The sequence below is a fragment of the Lagopus muta genome, chromosome 6 (genome assembly GCF_023343835.1).
Source record: "Lagopus muta isolate bLagMut1 chromosome 6, bLagMut1 primary, whole genome shotgun sequence".
In the NCBI taxonomy this organism is placed as follows: domain Eukaryota; kingdom Metazoa; phylum Chordata; class Aves; order Galliformes; family Phasianidae; genus Lagopus; species Lagopus muta.
The window spans coordinates 42,961,234-42,977,632 of NC_064438.1; the positions used below are offsets into that span (position 1 = coordinate 42,961,234).

The window sequence follows — 16,399 nt, forward strand, 5'->3', positions numbered from 1 at the left end:
CATTTGTAGGGTTATCAACTGAAAACAAAAATATGCTTCATAGAAATAAAATTTACACAGGAAAGCAACTACCTCTTGCAGTTCTCTTACAGCAAGAAGAGGGGTCGATAAGCAATAAACAGAAAGCATGCAACAGAAAATATATCAACAAACTTCCAATGCAACATTAGCGCAATTGCTTTACTTACCTTGAACAGCCAGACCAGCCAAATGTATTGCTTGTTCTAATGTGCAAGGAATGTTGCCCTCCAAGATATCTTTCTTTAATTGCAAATAATACTGATACCTATGTGAAGGAAAAAGAAAAAAATAAAAGGAACAGCTAGAATGGGCTCCTTATTCTCAAGAGATTGCATGTCCTCCCTCCATTCACTAGCATGTGGGGAGGACACTCATCATTCAGATCCCCTGCATGGTCCTTATCAACTCTTCCTTCAACTTTCATTTATCTACCTCAGAATCAAATCCTGATCCCCTTGAAAGGCACAGAATTTTCACAGTTTCTGTCTACAACCATAGCCTCATGATTTGTTTGTTCTTCCTCCTTAGTATTGCTGCTATCTCCACTAGCAAACCATCCAGCAGCACTCTGTCCACTATGCTGCTGCAGCATTACTGCATTCCCTTCCAGTAAATCCAATATGCATATCCCTTCAATCATGACAGTTACTTTCATTTCTGCACTACAATTCCCAAATACAGTCTGTTCTCACTTTTTTTTTTTTTTCCCCCATTAAACTGATCTTTTCCTGGATTATCTCTTGAACATGCAAACCCTTTAAGCTGTAACTGTGGACTGTGGTCCACAGTCCAAACCACTACTTTCTCAAATTCTTCTGACCCCATTCAGTCATCCATATCACACCCTACCTTATCCAAGAAGCACATTTGTTTTCTTTGAGACCAATTTAAAAAAAAATTACTGACTTCCTAATATTGTACATTAACTGTTGTGAAGTAAAGCTTTAACACTGAAAACAACGAAGCACGTGCTGCAATTCAGAAATAAAAAAAGTCATGGAAACTTTTTGATAATCAGAAGTTGAAAGACAGTTGTCTTCCTTCTCTGAACTGTTAAAATTCAGTGAGATTTCATAAATGTTGTTTAGACTTTTCCTGGATCCTATTACAAAAAAAGCACTATGCCACATTACACCAGATAATATCCTTACAAAAAAGAATCAAAAATAACTGGGCCCAAACCAAGGCCCTTAAAAAAAGTGAAAGGAAAAAGCCACAGTATATCAAAGCAAGCTAGAGCAAATTCCTAAGATCACTGACGCGTTATTTCTTTGCTTAGTTTATAAATTCTTTAAAACATTAAAAAGGAAAATAAATACATAGTTTTTATATTTTATATAAATGCTGCCTAAAACAACAATTTCTATATCTATAAAGTCTAGGAAGGGAAAAGCAGGCAATTTGTACATGAGCTGTATATTTCAGGATGCTGAAAGTAAAGTTATAGACAAATTTATAAAGCTTACCTGGTAATCTCCTGCTGAAGTTGAGAAACAGTAGGCACATAGAACACTACTCCAAAATACACTGTTGGTTCCAAGGCATATTTGTCCAGCTGCTTTTTCAGAGGCTTGTCCAAATCTACCCATCTGCGCTGATTCTGCTTGTTGTAATACCACAGACTGAAATACGTTATCTGAAAGAAAATCATTTCAATGATGAAACAAATTAGATATTGCTATATTAGATAAAATACACTGTATGAAAGTCTTGCTACCTAGAAATAGAAGACTTAAGATCCTAAGACTAAGATTATTGAGAAGACAGAGAACTGGAGGGACATGATATTTTAATATCAAACCCAGTTATTACATCCAGATAAACAACTTACATATATAAGGGCTACCAAATCTAGTTTTTATTTGCGAGCAGTCCCTGACTCAGTTGAGGCAATGCATTTAAACGTAACAAGAAAATTAAGAGAAGAGATAAATACAGATAGAATTGGACTACAGGACAGCAGAATATGGCTTCTCTTAGGAACCAGTGGGCAGGCTTACACAGGATGCTGAAGGACAAAAGCGCATAGGCCAAATAGTCAAAAATTACCTCATCAAACGCATGTATGGTTTATTCCACTGAGCAAGAAAATGAGCAGCAATCTGCCTTGCTTGAGCAGGCAACTCTTGATCACACAAGAAAAATCCACAAAATTCCATATGCAGTGGAAGAAATTGCCCAAAGCAGCTGAGGGATGCCCATCCCTGGGATTTGACTGAACAACATTTTGAGTAACACAGTAAAACTTTGATTGGATGTGATCTGCTTTGAAAAAAAGTTGGACTAGACTATTTTTCTGACTCCAAAACATAGTTCTACTGAGTAAACACTGCAGAGCCACTCATTCAAATTTAAATCTCTCCAGTACATTTAAACTGATTAAAATCTTCTTCTCCCGTAGCACCTATTTCATTCTGTTCAGAATTATCAAGCAGACATGTACTGGAAAATAATAATGGCATTATCACAGAAAAACTAGAAATCATAATTACATTTTCTTATTGTGGAAGGTAGGGAAGGCAAAGGAATGCAATGAAACACCAACTAAGTTGAGGACATTCAAATGGAGATTCTCCAAGTCTTTGCTACACATACATCATTATATGTTCAAACAGTAGAAATGCCAACACCTTTAATCTAGCACTTTTCTTTACATTATTATGTTTTCAGATGTTTTTAAATTCAGCAAAATAAAGCTATTTAGGAAGGCATTTTACAAAATACAGGAATATTTATCATAATATGTTCTTTTCAATAATTTTCCTGAATTAAACCTGGAAAAATTTTCCACTTTTCAAGGAAAATATTTATTATTTTCTCAGAAGCTATCATTTTGATGTTTTAGAGCACAAATTTAAAATTTACTGGGGAATGAGAGCTGGTAGTAACAAATCTGTGTTTCAGTAATTTCCTGTGAAAACAAGCGTATCTGAAAAATCACACAGAAATCCATCTTCTTAACTTAAAATCTAAATGAGGTGGAGGATCCAGCATCATGGTATTCACTCCATTCCTTACAGCTCCGATACATGCATGCAACCACAGCATGGCTCCATATCAGAATGCAGGGAGAGCAATGAAGTCAATTCTTTGTACCAAGGCAGAACATTAAGCAATTTTGGACACCAAAGTCAAGATATAGCATTACGTTCACAGTGTCATATATTCTGTAAAAGCACAGTCACCAGCAATAACTGTGAAATTAGAGCTGTTTTTAAGGCATAATGCCATCCTTCCACATTTAGCAAATACTTCTAAAATCTACTGGCTTACTTATATGTACTTCTCTGCCCCTCTCTAAATTAGCATCAATGCATTTTTAGTGATTTTTGTTTTCTCAGTGCTTAAAAACAAACTAAACTTACGTGATTAATCCAGGCAATTACAGAATCAGTATGCAGAAGATAGAACATGCTAGAATACAGGCTGTCCTGTATTCTGTCTTCTAACACAACTCTAGTTCCATTTGATAAAAAACACAGGCTATACTACAAACACTAAATTAAATTAGAACTGTTTGTAGACACACAAAAAAATTCTCAGGTGGACACTGAGTGCTCTTCACTTCAGAATTCTAAAAATAAAGCATGAAATTTAAGAAGTCAAACACTTCTAGTTTCAAGGAGAAAAAAAGTGGCTCTGATCACAAACAATATAAAAAAAACACTATATTCTAAATTTCTCAGTTCAAGTGCATCAGATTGGCTGATGTTGGAGAAAATACTGGCTTTTATTTCTGTGTTTCAATTTGTCAATCCAGTGCATGGTGGCCCCTGTCACCTCACAGCTTAAGATTCTTTAAGATATTAAGAATTTTAACAACAGAGCCACAGGTTTTCCATGAAGAAGAAATATTATATCCACTGCAACATCTCACACTGTAAAAGGAAAAAAAAAAAAAAAAAAGGATAAAAATTATCCTTCACAATCCGTTCTGTGCTCTGAAGGAGGAAAGGAAGACCCCTGTGCTGGCCCAGCTGGCTGGCTCATGGCTAGCCACACCATGCAGGCTGAGAGCACAGCCTGGAGAGCATCAACAGCAGCCGCTGGACGCAAGCAGAACCCTAGAAGAAACCAAAAGCTACAGGTAAAAAGGCCTGCAGAAGCACACCATCAGAGCTGAAAGACTTCTGGAGAGGGTATCACATAAATGCTTCTGGAAACCAGACAAACATTTATAAGCAACACTTTGAATAAGTTTCAGCTGCAGCTTTGGTGTACATAAGCTTTAACCAAACAAACACAGATTTGTAACAGAAAGTGGAGAATGAACTGAAATGTCTGGTAACAGCACCACTGTTCTGTACTCTCTGAATGCAGATACTCCTGATTCTACAACAAGGATAAACTGAACGTACAACCTATTTTTAAGCCACGATGATTTCTTGTGCTTGTCCATTTCCATACCACACAGACCACTTTTCCTTACCATGCACAGAAACGAGATATTACTGGCACAAGACTAAGAAAAATGTTTCTGTTTTTTAAAATATACTCTGGAATCCAGAATATACTTTATTAAGATTTTTCTGTCACGTTATTTTCCCTTAAAATCTCCTCCAAACTGGATTATCAAAAGTAACTAAAATACAAGCCAAGGTAAATGCTATGGGCCAAAACCCACCTTCTGACTTCTATGCAATCCTTTCACTTGACTGCAAGGGCAGAATCTGGCCCTGTTAAATTTCAGAGTAGTTTATGTGCCCTGGAATATTTTCACTGATTAAAATAGAATCCATTTTATTCATTATAGGAGTTTTTATTATTAGTAGCATAGGACAGCACCCAATTCTAAAAAGAATGTAATGACATAACTCCTAAAATATGTTAAGCTGTTAAGATTAACGCTATTTGAGGTTCATTTATTTTAGTGACTTATTCATCACCCAATCCCTTTGAAGAAAGTCAAATATAAATAAAAGAACTTTAACACTTCTGCAGTTGCTTTCTACCTAGCTGCTTCCTGCCGCTACAGACAGAAACATGAAGTATTTTTATACAGAAGTTGAAGAACACAAAGAAAAGCCCAATATAATCTTACAGCCAACAAGGTCCATCGGTTTGTGGGAAAGAGAGGTAGCACCCACACCGGTACCTGCAGTCAGTGAGTCCTCACAAGCTAAGCAGAGGAGCTCTGTCAGGTTACATGTGCCACAAAACTACATCACTATTATATCTTCTTGCATGATGTCCCATGACAGCCAGGGTTGATCCGTCATAAGAAAAGACTCATGAAAAATCTTACTGTTATTTTCTCTTACTTAATGGCAGGGTATAGGGAAGACAGAGCCAAATTATTCTTATAAAGGAGACTTCCAGTGAGAATCGTTGGAGGGATGAGAAATAGTGAGTGCTAGCTGAAATGTGGTAAACTCAAATCAGATTAGGAAAAAAAATTCACAATGAGATTTGTCAAACACTGGAAGGGGTTTCCCAAAGAGGCATCAAGTCTCCATTCTCAGATTTCCTTTGAAACTCAATCAATGACAAAGTCCTTCTACCCTGTACCTGATATTAATTGGCTATAATTAGCAGCCATATTTCATTTTATTTTTATTAAAATGAACCTGTCTCATCCCTAACATAATTCCACTTTGTTTGGCTCTACTTTAAACATAATTTATACATATCAGTTATTCTGACTAGCACTACACACAGAAGAACATCTTTAATAAAGAATCTCAGGGTCTACTTTGGTCACAATTTACACTATCTAGAAAAGGAATCTGACTGACAAATATGTATGCCAGATATCAACTGTGTAATAGTCTCTCCTAAAAGCAGCTGTTCTGCATCCCCAAACTAGATTGTGCCTTTCTGTTCTCAGCAGTGTAACACATCAGAAAAAGTTTTATTTCCTAGGATCCTGAGACAACACTATTACTGCTGTCTTTTACAAAATTATTCTCTATAGATCCACAGATAAAGAAAAAAAAAACAAAACAATTTCTACGGGTGCCTTTCTGTCTTTATATTGGCATGTATGAATACAACACTCCATAAGGCTTTCTTGAAGAGAATGCTGAAAACACTGTCTCATCATAAGAGAATGCTGAGAACACTCATCATAAGCTCTGCAGCCAAACTAAGATCCTAGCTAGCTCAGGGACTCCACTGAGTCTCACTTTATCTTATACTTGGATACAAAACAGCCCCTGCCATCAAAATACAACTGTTAAAATAAACTGCTTTCAAAACTGGCTCAATAATCTCGTACTATGCACAACTGCCAGATACAAGCAAAGGCTTTACTCTATGTCCAACATCAAGAACTACAGAAGGAGACAAAAGGCACTAAAAATTCTCCAGAAACTTTCTTCTTATCACAGCAGACATCCCCCTCCACAAATCTTCCCAGTGGAGAAACCCGGCCTGGTTTTGGAGCAGCCTGGACTGGCCAGGGTACAAGATGCAAGAAGTGGTGGAAAAAAAATCTCTAAGTCTTGCCATGTATCTGCCACTGAACAGAAAGCTGCAGCCCTTGACATCCACCAGTGCTTTCAGTGCAAGGAGGAGGGCTGAGGAGACTCATAGAAATCCCCTCTTTTTTTTCCCCCATTTGATGCCACTCACTTTAGGGCACTTTGGCTTTCTTGACTATTTTCGTTCTAGCACAGACAAGGTTTTCAACTGCAGCTACCCGTAGGGAGGATGTAGCAAGGTACAAAAAGAATTCAGAAAGAAGCCAAGCTTAACTCTTTCACACAGTAAACATTTTTTTTCCTACACAGCCTACTGCCAAATCCCCCGCAATGATTTTCTCCTGACTGCATCAATATCATTCTCACAAATCCTACCTAAACAAATCAGTTGCCAATTACAGCTTAAATCAATATTGCAGGGATTTTTCAAGAAATTTAAGAATCATAGTTTTAAAAAACAGTATTTTGCAAGGTAATCTAACATTAAAGCACTGCAAGAATGGTGATATGTGAATAAATGGGATTTCCTCTGAGGGACAAGGCAGATTTAACTTATCAGAACGTTATACAAAATTAAATTGGCTTATCTACAAGATAAAAAGCAATACTTCTACAGCACATAAAAGATGTTACGTCCCATCAAGACACATTTTAATCTATTGCAGAAACAGGTCAGCTATTGGTGACCTGTTTTTCTTCTTCTGTAAATTGTACTACTTTTCCCACCCCTGTTCAAGACTCCAAGAAGGATAAACTTGCATACTTGCTTCTGACTCTCACCTTATAAAGCACCAACATTAAAGGAAGTATTACATTTGCAATTATTGGATTCCGAAATTCTGATCATTTTACAGTGTCAAAGTAGCCTAAAAATACAAAACAATAAGCTAACATACCTGCTTCAGAACTAATGAAAATCTGTTAAAACTAGTATAAAATTAGTATAATACTATATCACAACTCACAGGTATTGTGACAGTGAAAGAATACAATCAAGTGGTACAATCAAATTCTGACTGAACTTTATTAAAAACTAGAGAAATCAGGGCAGCGTTACCTAACTGCCACCTAAGCTTTCATGGAAAAATCTTAATTAATTTTGTGTCGCTCAGTGTAATAAGCAAGATGGAGAGTAAAACTTACCCCAGAGCATACTGCTCTTTTCCTTCAGAAAAAACCATGACAGTTATTATACCTAAGGCAATTGCTGATTTTTAAAATGCTCTGTCCTTCTGTCCTTCTGGACACATGAATTATTATTTCAGCACATTTAAAATTAATGCACAATGCAGTCAATATTGTTTTTCAAGAGAGTTGTATTTTAAATGAATAACACAACACACTGAAGGTCTTTCTATGCATTCCTCCATGATTTCTCTCCCTTTCCTAAAGCTAAGCAAAACTTCATTCAGAGAGGCAGCCATTAATAGTTCAACAACCAGCACTTTTTTGTTTTATTTCTTTAAGTGTTAGTCAATATTTTTTAAAAATTTGATATGAGGCATAAGCATAATTATGTTACTGACTCCTCTGTCATTGCTTAGCCCAACTGTTATCTGCTGACCAGTATGCTTACTAATACATACACACGCAAGAGAGTTTATGATTGACTTGGTCTTATTTTCAAAACATTGTTTACCTATGTAAAAAAAAAAAAAAAACAAAAAAAAAAACAAAAAAACCCCACTGAATTAAAAGTATTTTCATGCATTTTCTCAAAACAAGAGGTGATCCTTTGGACTTCAGAACATTCAGAACAAAGCTTTAGAAAACACTAAAACACCGTTTCAGAATTTCCAAGTTATTCAAAGTTTGGATAACTTTGATTCATTCTTTCCCATTACGTCCAAAACAAACACAGGAATTCACATGTACACCACACATACTTTACACAGCAGCTCTTTATTTTTTTAACATGAGTCAGTATTGCACTTGTGTACCACACATTTGCACTGAAGTCAGATTCTGTTTGCACATGTTAGCAGAATTTGGCCATTTATTCTGGCATTAAACTGTTATTACAAAACAGAATTAAAAGATTCAGCAAGAGACTAAATCAGTTGTAACATCTCTTGCCAAATATCCTATAAATATCTAACTGTAGTAGATATAAACATTTTTATATTCTCAAGTACCTAATTTGTATGCTTGTGTCCAAAATGCAACACGCGCAGTATTAAACATTCTTTTCTAGTTAGTTAATAATCAGAGCTCTGAACACTTTTTCACAACTTGCAACTTGAAAACGGTTTTCCAGAACAAATACAGCTCTTCCTTTGACTACAGTGAAATAATAGTTTGAGTATAGTCCTCTCAAGGGACAAAAGACAAACTATTCCTCAGTTTAATGCACTCACTTCACTTTTTTTTTGCAAGGTTTGCCACTCAGTAACAAAATTAAACTGTCCAAGTACTTAGACTTTCTGAATCCTAAATTTGTGTCCATACAACTTGAAAATGAGATAAATTGGAAAAAAAAATTAAAAAGTAAATTAGTGTTAAGCCACACATTACATAATCTGAGGACTACTATTCAAGTACGATCTGTTAAAACAAATATATTAAAAGATGGTACAGCACTAATAAACCAGTAAATTCACTACCTAAATTCACACACTACAAATTACACCAAGATAAATTTTATCAGTGTGTAAATAGGTCAAGATTCCACTCATAACTCCTGCAACTAATTATTCTGAGGCTGTACAGCAAAACTTCATAGCCCATATACAGTAATCTGATGCTCATGCCTCCACTTTCCTATCTGATGTAAATTTCAGTGCTTAAATAGTCATACTTTCTTGTTTAACACTTTCAATTCACACTTTAAAGGGTGTGTTGTGCATTAAAAATATGAGTTCTTAGATAATGTACTTAGTATTCCACAGTATCAAGGATTAATACTGGTTTTGCAGATTGAAGCAAATGCTCAGCAATCTTCCTGAAAACTTCATACTAAGAAAATAGTCAGAAATGAACCCTGTATCTGCTTGGCAAATCCTACTATTTAAAAGTAAAACAACATTTTTTGAACGCAAGCTCTGGAAAGTAATTTATATCCCTACTTTCCATTCCCTTTTATTGCAACATATTTTCCTGCCAAAATAATCCATGCAAGAATGCATGACCAAAAGAATCTGTTCTGAGTTCAGTAGCGTGCTGTCAACTCCCTCAGTCTGATATATGACTCTTAATTGAGGGAGTTACCAGCCTTTTTTAAAAAACAACAACAACAACAGATTTTAGGAGTAGTTCCAGTGAAAGAGATAATAAATTGCTGAAAAGAAAAAACAACCAACCACGCATCTCTGACGCCTTGTAAATAGATAAATAAAAGCCAATGGTCATAATTCCGAAACACAAAGCCTTTGCATTTTGCAAATCAAACATAGTTAAATTCTTTACCTTCTGTTGACTAAGCAGTGACATCTGAGGGTGCATGAACTGACAAACTCCATTCAGTCACAATGATTGAATTCTAAATATATGACACCTGATGTGTTCTAAGTAAATGCTAAAGCTATGAGAGTACTCAGATTTTCCTTTTTCTAGAAAGAGCAAGGAAAAGAAAGCCATAGCACTCCACAGAATTGCACTTTTCGACAGCGATTGTACAGATTAAGAATATTTGGACAACGCAAAAAGCATACTGGGACAGAAAACATAAACAGTAAACAAACACAGATGAATGGATTCCCTGTTTTTTCATTTATTCTCTAAATGAGGGAAAAAAATATTTCTGAGAACAACTGACTGTATGGAGTATTTCCTACTGATAAATTCTACACCTACGTGTGTTAATTCTGTTATTCTGTTTGCAGAATAATCACCATATGCATGGGAGAAGAGTTCGATTTCAGTTGAAAAAGTATATTTTAAAATACGTAGCAAAAAACTGGGGGGTGAAGGGGAAGATGTTATACAGCTCAGCTAGTGTATACCATAGTTCTCCATAAGGCCAGACATTGATCTAAATGACTATATGCTTGCTCAAAGACACCATCTGCAAACAGGTTTGTGATTTGTGAACAAACACTAGAAACAGTCACCAGCACACATATCACATTTGTGCTTCAGGTTCTTTTTGCAGCACTGATCCACCAGAAATAAATGCACAAAAATAACATTCTCTTTCATGTCCTAATCTATTAGGATTTAAAATCTCATGTCTCTCAGCAATTCTTAGCCATGTTGCTTAGGCAGAAAGTGTGTGGTGGTATTTGTTTTTCTTTTCTTTTAAATGATATTTTCAGCATTGTTGAATTTAAAAATTTAATCACTGCTGTGACTTTGTTCATCTTCCTAAGCTTCTGTTCACTGCCACTTCTCACACGTTATTACCTTAGGCATTCTCTTGTTCCGTAAGGTATGTTTTGCACCAGTTTTGGATCAATCCAATTCATCCTCAAGACCAGACTGTTTAGAAACAAGGGGCGCACACAGAACAGCTGTTCAGCTGCTGTTGTGACCAAGCTGCTTGCCCCAAATGGTTAAGGATTCACCATGAAGGTCATCTAGCACCAGAGACAAAGCCACACCTTAACTCGACAGTTCACTCACCTCCCGCAACTCAAGCCTCTGAGCCACTGCTTCCAGACTTTCCTGGCCTGTGCTTTCCACAGATAGTGTGAACTCCACAAATTCATTATTGAGTAGCTGGATCCGAGCCACCAAGCAACTCTTGCTGGATACTGTATAGCGTCGAGTTCGTTTCAATTTTAACCCAAAAGGTAGAGGCATCTTCTTTCCCACACCGATGGTTGGAGATTAAAAGCTACTACCACCAGGGACTCGAGAGAGGAAAAGCAGCAGTTTCCTCTCAAACAGTAAGGAGCTGTAAAGTCTCCAACAATCAACCACCAGCAGCAGTATCCATTAAAGGTAAGCAATTTTTTCACCAACACACAAGTAGGGGGGCATCCACTGGAATCCTAGCAAGAAGCAAAAGAGAAAGAAAAATATATATGAAGCAGAAACAATTTTCAGAGCTGTTATACATTCAAATACTCAAAGATGCACAGGAGTTTCTGGTTTTTCCACATACAACACTTGTCTTTGAGTGTTTTTGTGTGTGTGTGCGTTTTTTACTTGTAAATAAATAATGAGTCTTGATTAAACATGGCTGAAATGCCTTAAAATAAAAAGCATTTCTTAACTGAATTGGTATTTAAGTAAAAGACCTCTAGAAAGTTCTTCAGTACTTGTAATGCTGACGAAAGCCTTTTCTTTAAGAGCAAAACCAGCAGTTAGGCATTATTTCAGAGCAGCGTGGAGCCTCAGCTGCTATCTGTTGGATTAAACACAAAACCAAGCCCCAAAGAAAGGCAGGAAGCGAGGCACTACACCTCACACCTCAGCCATTTCCTACCAGACAATTAAAATCCAATTCTTCTAATTTTCCCTGAATTGCAACTCGCAGAGCCATTATGTCTTATGTTAAAGTGCGGTACACTGTTTGAGGTTATGGTTTCCCTCACACCGCAGTATGCTAATTCTGACAACTATTTATTTTCCAGTTTTTCACTGGGGGGGGGGAAGAAAAAAAAAAAAAGTACATTTTTTCTAAACGTAAAGGCAGCCGGCTGTTCACCCCCCCGCCTTTCGCAAACACCTTCACACCTGCTCTCCTGTCGGCTCCGCCGGGCACTTACTTCACCCTTCCCCTCTTCCAAGCTGTCTCACCTCTCGTGCCCCAGCCTAACTGGTCTGGATTTTCAGCAGCACACAGAAAACAAACGCGCTGCATGAAAGCAGGTAGTGCTGCAGCAGCGCGAGCGCTCAAAGCACCACCACCCAAATGAAAGCGCTTCAGCCAGGCGGCGGTCGGCTTCAGGAGGGCCGCCCAAACACCATGACTCGAGCCGATGCCCACCCGGTTCCCGGTCCGGGCAGCTCCCACGGGCGGCAGCGGGATGGGCCGGGCCCGGGCGGCGGCCCCGAGCACACGGCGCGGCCGCATTGTTCGAGCTCCGCTGGGTTGAGGTGCCGCGGGACCTCTAGCGGCAGCACCGTGCTTCTCGAAATAAAGAGGTGTAATCACACACACACATACAAACAAACAAACAACAAATCACAGGAATAATGCGTTTTAAAACAGACAATTTGATTCCCGAGGGCTCTTCTCAGGTAAGAATAGCCACAAGATTTAATACATCCATTTATTTGGGAAAGGGGAATCAGAAGCAACCTCCCTGCTGCACCTGTTTGTACAAAAGGTTTAAACAACGGGATAACACCACACTGCTGTATGTTTACACACACACACATAGAAATGCAACGTTACTCAGTGCAACCACACTGGGTTGCAGTGCCCTGCTAGGCCCCGTGCTCTGCTCTTTCAGGCACCCGTGGAGAAGCGGAGGCAGAAGGGCTGCAGGCCCGAGGAGCAGCTTGGCATTTTTCCTCAATGACATCTTTGCAACTTAGAGAACGATCAGAAGCACATTTCATGGCCATGCCTCTAATAAGCTGGATGCCATTCTAGCATTGTACACAGTCCTCATCCTCCACAGATATCATCTAAAAACTTAAGATTCATTACTACTGGTTTAACGCTCCCTCCCCACTCCCCTCTCCCCCCTCCCCCCTCCCTCAATAAATAAATAAAAATAAATAAAATTAAATAAAATAAAATAAATTAGAAACACTGACTCAATTACTCTTGGGTGTGGCCACAATAAGTAGCAACTGACAGCAACAGGTTTCCCTGAAAATTCTAGAGACAGGCTGAGCCTCCTCACTTGATTACTTGCTCTGCACACTGATCCTCCAAATCCAGCCCTGAAGCACACAGGGAACACTCTGTGGACAGAAGCTTTTAGTTTCCTGCCCACTGCCAGCAGAATCTCGCACTGGTTTTATTCCTGGCAGTGAAACTTTTGGCTGACTGACCTTAGCTCACTTCTATGACACATTCTGTGCACAGTTATGCATTCTTTTCTTTGGTGCTACAGCAAAGTGAGAAACCAGTTATTGACTTTTTTGAAGGCTGCAATCACAAGTGCAGTGCTGTTCTAATCTTAGTTTTACGGTCTGAACATAAAAGACTGAAACTGTTATGACCCCATCAGACCCTTAGAAAAGTATCCCAAGAAGAAACATCAGGAAGCAGCAGTAGGTGAAATTCACAAGGCACCTAATGCTGACTTTAGGCAGTCTCCAATCTCAGTAATTTCTCTATGTGCGCAGTAGCAACGCAGGCATGGGGAGGAAGCTTAGGTCAGAATTTTCAGAACATTCCAGGAGCAATCAGCAATGCCAGGTGTATTTGCCTTCTGTATAATTTTAAGTTGGGATACGTCTGCACTGTTACAAAGCTACAGCCAGAAGCTGCAAACCCAGGTGCAAAACCTCTCTCAAAAACAACAACCCTTTAATTTGGCAAGCCTGGGATTTTCACACAAGAAGTAAAAATGTCATTCGTGGCCAAACTTGGTACACTTATATTTCAACACGTAGTTGCTTTTAAAATTACAGCATCATGCTTGTGACTGAAACACAATTACCAAGCACTGCGATATCTTTTCCCCTTACTTACCCCTCCTGCTTCCCACTTTCCCCTCAGTAATAAGCATTTTACTCTACAAAGATTTTCAAACAGTCTGTGTCAATGATAGCACGTGAAATAAAAGTGCAACATCTTATAGAAGAATAAAGTTCCTATAATTTTAAATGCTCAAAGCTTTTTTTTTTTTTTTTTTTTTTTTTTTTGAGAGAGAGAGAGAGAGAGAGAGAGATGTAGGGAGCCAGAAAAAAAATAAATCAATCAGAGTACTCTACCCTCCCCTTGTTTTTACCAGTTAATCTTTGACTTGGCTCCTGGACTAACAGAGCCACAGTAAGTGCACATTTCAAACTTCTCCTTTCTCCAAAGCACAGAGCTCTACACTCTTCAAAAAGTAAATGCTGGGAACTCCTCTCACAGCACACAGCCACGCTTACCCACTAAGTTTGCCTGCCGTTTTCCCATTACCTTTTGCTGTGATCTGAAGACACCGAGCCTCCTTTCACATATGTGCAGCTGAAGAAAAACCACAGTGCTCCGAGATGTCTTCTGGCGGAGCCATCTCATCTGTACTCCTGTACTGCCTTACTGTGCTCCTCCCGCACTGCACAGCTGCTATCTCGACTAACCCACCTTCTTCTCAGATCACTCATAGTGAAAACATTCCTCACTTCCTGTCTCAAAAAACTTGCTCTGGGTATCATTCCACTGGGTGAAGAGCTGGGGGTGGAAGGAAATATTGCAACAAAATAAACCAGTGCCAGCCAGCTCTGCAGGCAGCCTTTCCACGCCACGCTGTGCTGCACGAGCACAAAATCGCCTTCTCTGGAATATTTTCAAGTTGTCCGTCTCTGTGCGCCCGTGTGTGTGTGCATTTAATTTCTTTTCCTGGAGGCGTTCCCCTCGCTCTACCCATGCGGAAGGATACACCGAAAGAATTAAAGCAAAGGCCCGTATGCTTGCAGCCCATTACCTCACAGAGTTGGAATGCCTGGCAGGGAGAATGTCAGCAATGAACAGCTGCTTCACTGGCTGCGGGCTGCTACAGAAATAGGGGCTACAACAAATAGCAGGCAATCCTTGCTTTTTTAATCATATGATCATTTATTTTAAGCTTTTCCAATTAAGGTAAATCTCTTACCAAAAAATAATTATCTGTTGGCCGTATTATTTTTATTAGTATTATTTTTACACTGTTTGGAAGCATATTCAGGGTTTAATTCATATGTGCCACACTAAGTAACCTATGCACATACATTCATGCCTGCAGCTGAAAGAAGTCCTTGCAAAGCTTCAGCTGTTGGTAATATAAACAGCAAGAAAATGCAGGCTTAAAGGCTGATCCTTCAGCTCTTCCTCTCACATCAAAACTCACAAAGGCTCCAATAGAAAGTATGTCTTTAATAACAACCATCTTATCGAGCATAAAAGTAATATTTCTAGTGTTTAATGAATTCAATCCTGACATAGGGGGTACTATCCCCTTCCCACAAATACTCAAAAATATACTCAAAAAATGTACAAAAAATAAACAATTGTTGTATGCTACATAGAATGTCATTCTCCACATTACATGAGCCAGGTAAAAGTATATACAAACTTGAAACAGGTGAGGGATGAGGAAGAAGATAAAGCAAACATGCTACTGTCTGGGCAAGTCTAACTTGCAGACCTGCTATGCAAACAGAATGCTACTGAGGACACTAATCGCAGCTGAAATGTGTAGGTAGTTTTGTACTATGATGAGTTCTTCTGAGTTATTTCTCTCAGACACAACAGGTTTCCTCCAATCAGGGGAATTACCCCTTGTTTTCTCTCACATATGAGCCATAGTTACAATGAGGAGTCCATAGGCCAAGAAAAGAATTCATTCAGAGGAGTCTTATATTGAATAAACTAAACAACTTTGAACTAAACTAAATGAATATCCTTTTCTAGTAGTACGTTAGAGGCCAGAACTATGGTTACTTGCCTGAGAAAACTGAACAGTATAATGCATGACAAATCCAAACTGTGAAGATTCAGAGTAATGAAAGCAACAACTCCTATTTCTAAACAATTCATACTGGAAACAAAGTCTCAATACTCCTATCTGCTTCATTTCCTATTCTAAGTTTTGATCACACCATTTTCCTGCCTGATTCCCTGCCTTGAAGTTGTGTTATTAGAATTTTTAAATACAGATAGATACATCGCTCATAGGCTTCTCCACAGCTTACACTTTCTCCTTTGAAGCTCATCAAACCTTTATTCCTAAACTCCATGTTTTTCTTCTGCTTTATATAAACACTAGCTTGTATCCTAACTCTGTGTTTATCTGTACTTTCTCCATTTTACCCTTTATATCTCATATTTTCTCCCATCAGATCTCATTATCTGCTTTACCTATCATCTCTGACAAACAGGACAAAGTGACAATGGAGTCCATGAGACCACAACGATCTCTGATACA

The 16,399-nt window shown here is 38.3% G+C and overlaps 1 protein-coding gene across 2 annotated transcripts in view; it reads right to left on the reverse strand.

The window, feature by feature from the left end:
- PTPN21 (protein tyrosine phosphatase non-receptor type 21) overlaps nt 1–14,793 on the reverse strand; it is a 35,579-nt gene extending 20,786 nt beyond the window's left edge. The window contains exons 1-4 of one of the 2 annotated variants that reach the window (XM_048949826.1): nt 14,416–14,793; nt 11,004–11,374; nt 1,488–1,657; nt 189–286 (exon numbers count right to left, since the gene is read on the reverse strand). In XM_048949826.1, the coding sequence (XP_048805783.1) occupies nt 189–286; nt 1,488–1,657; nt 11,004–11,183 (448 nt within the window). In that variant the 5' untranslated portion in view covers nt 11,184–11,374; nt 14,416–14,793. The remainder of the gene's footprint in view (nt 1–188; nt 287–1,487; nt 1,658–11,003; nt 11,375–14,415) is intronic. The other variant, XM_048949827.1, reaches the window with a different exon arrangement.
- Nucleotides 14,794–16,399: the final 1,606 nt, after the last annotated feature.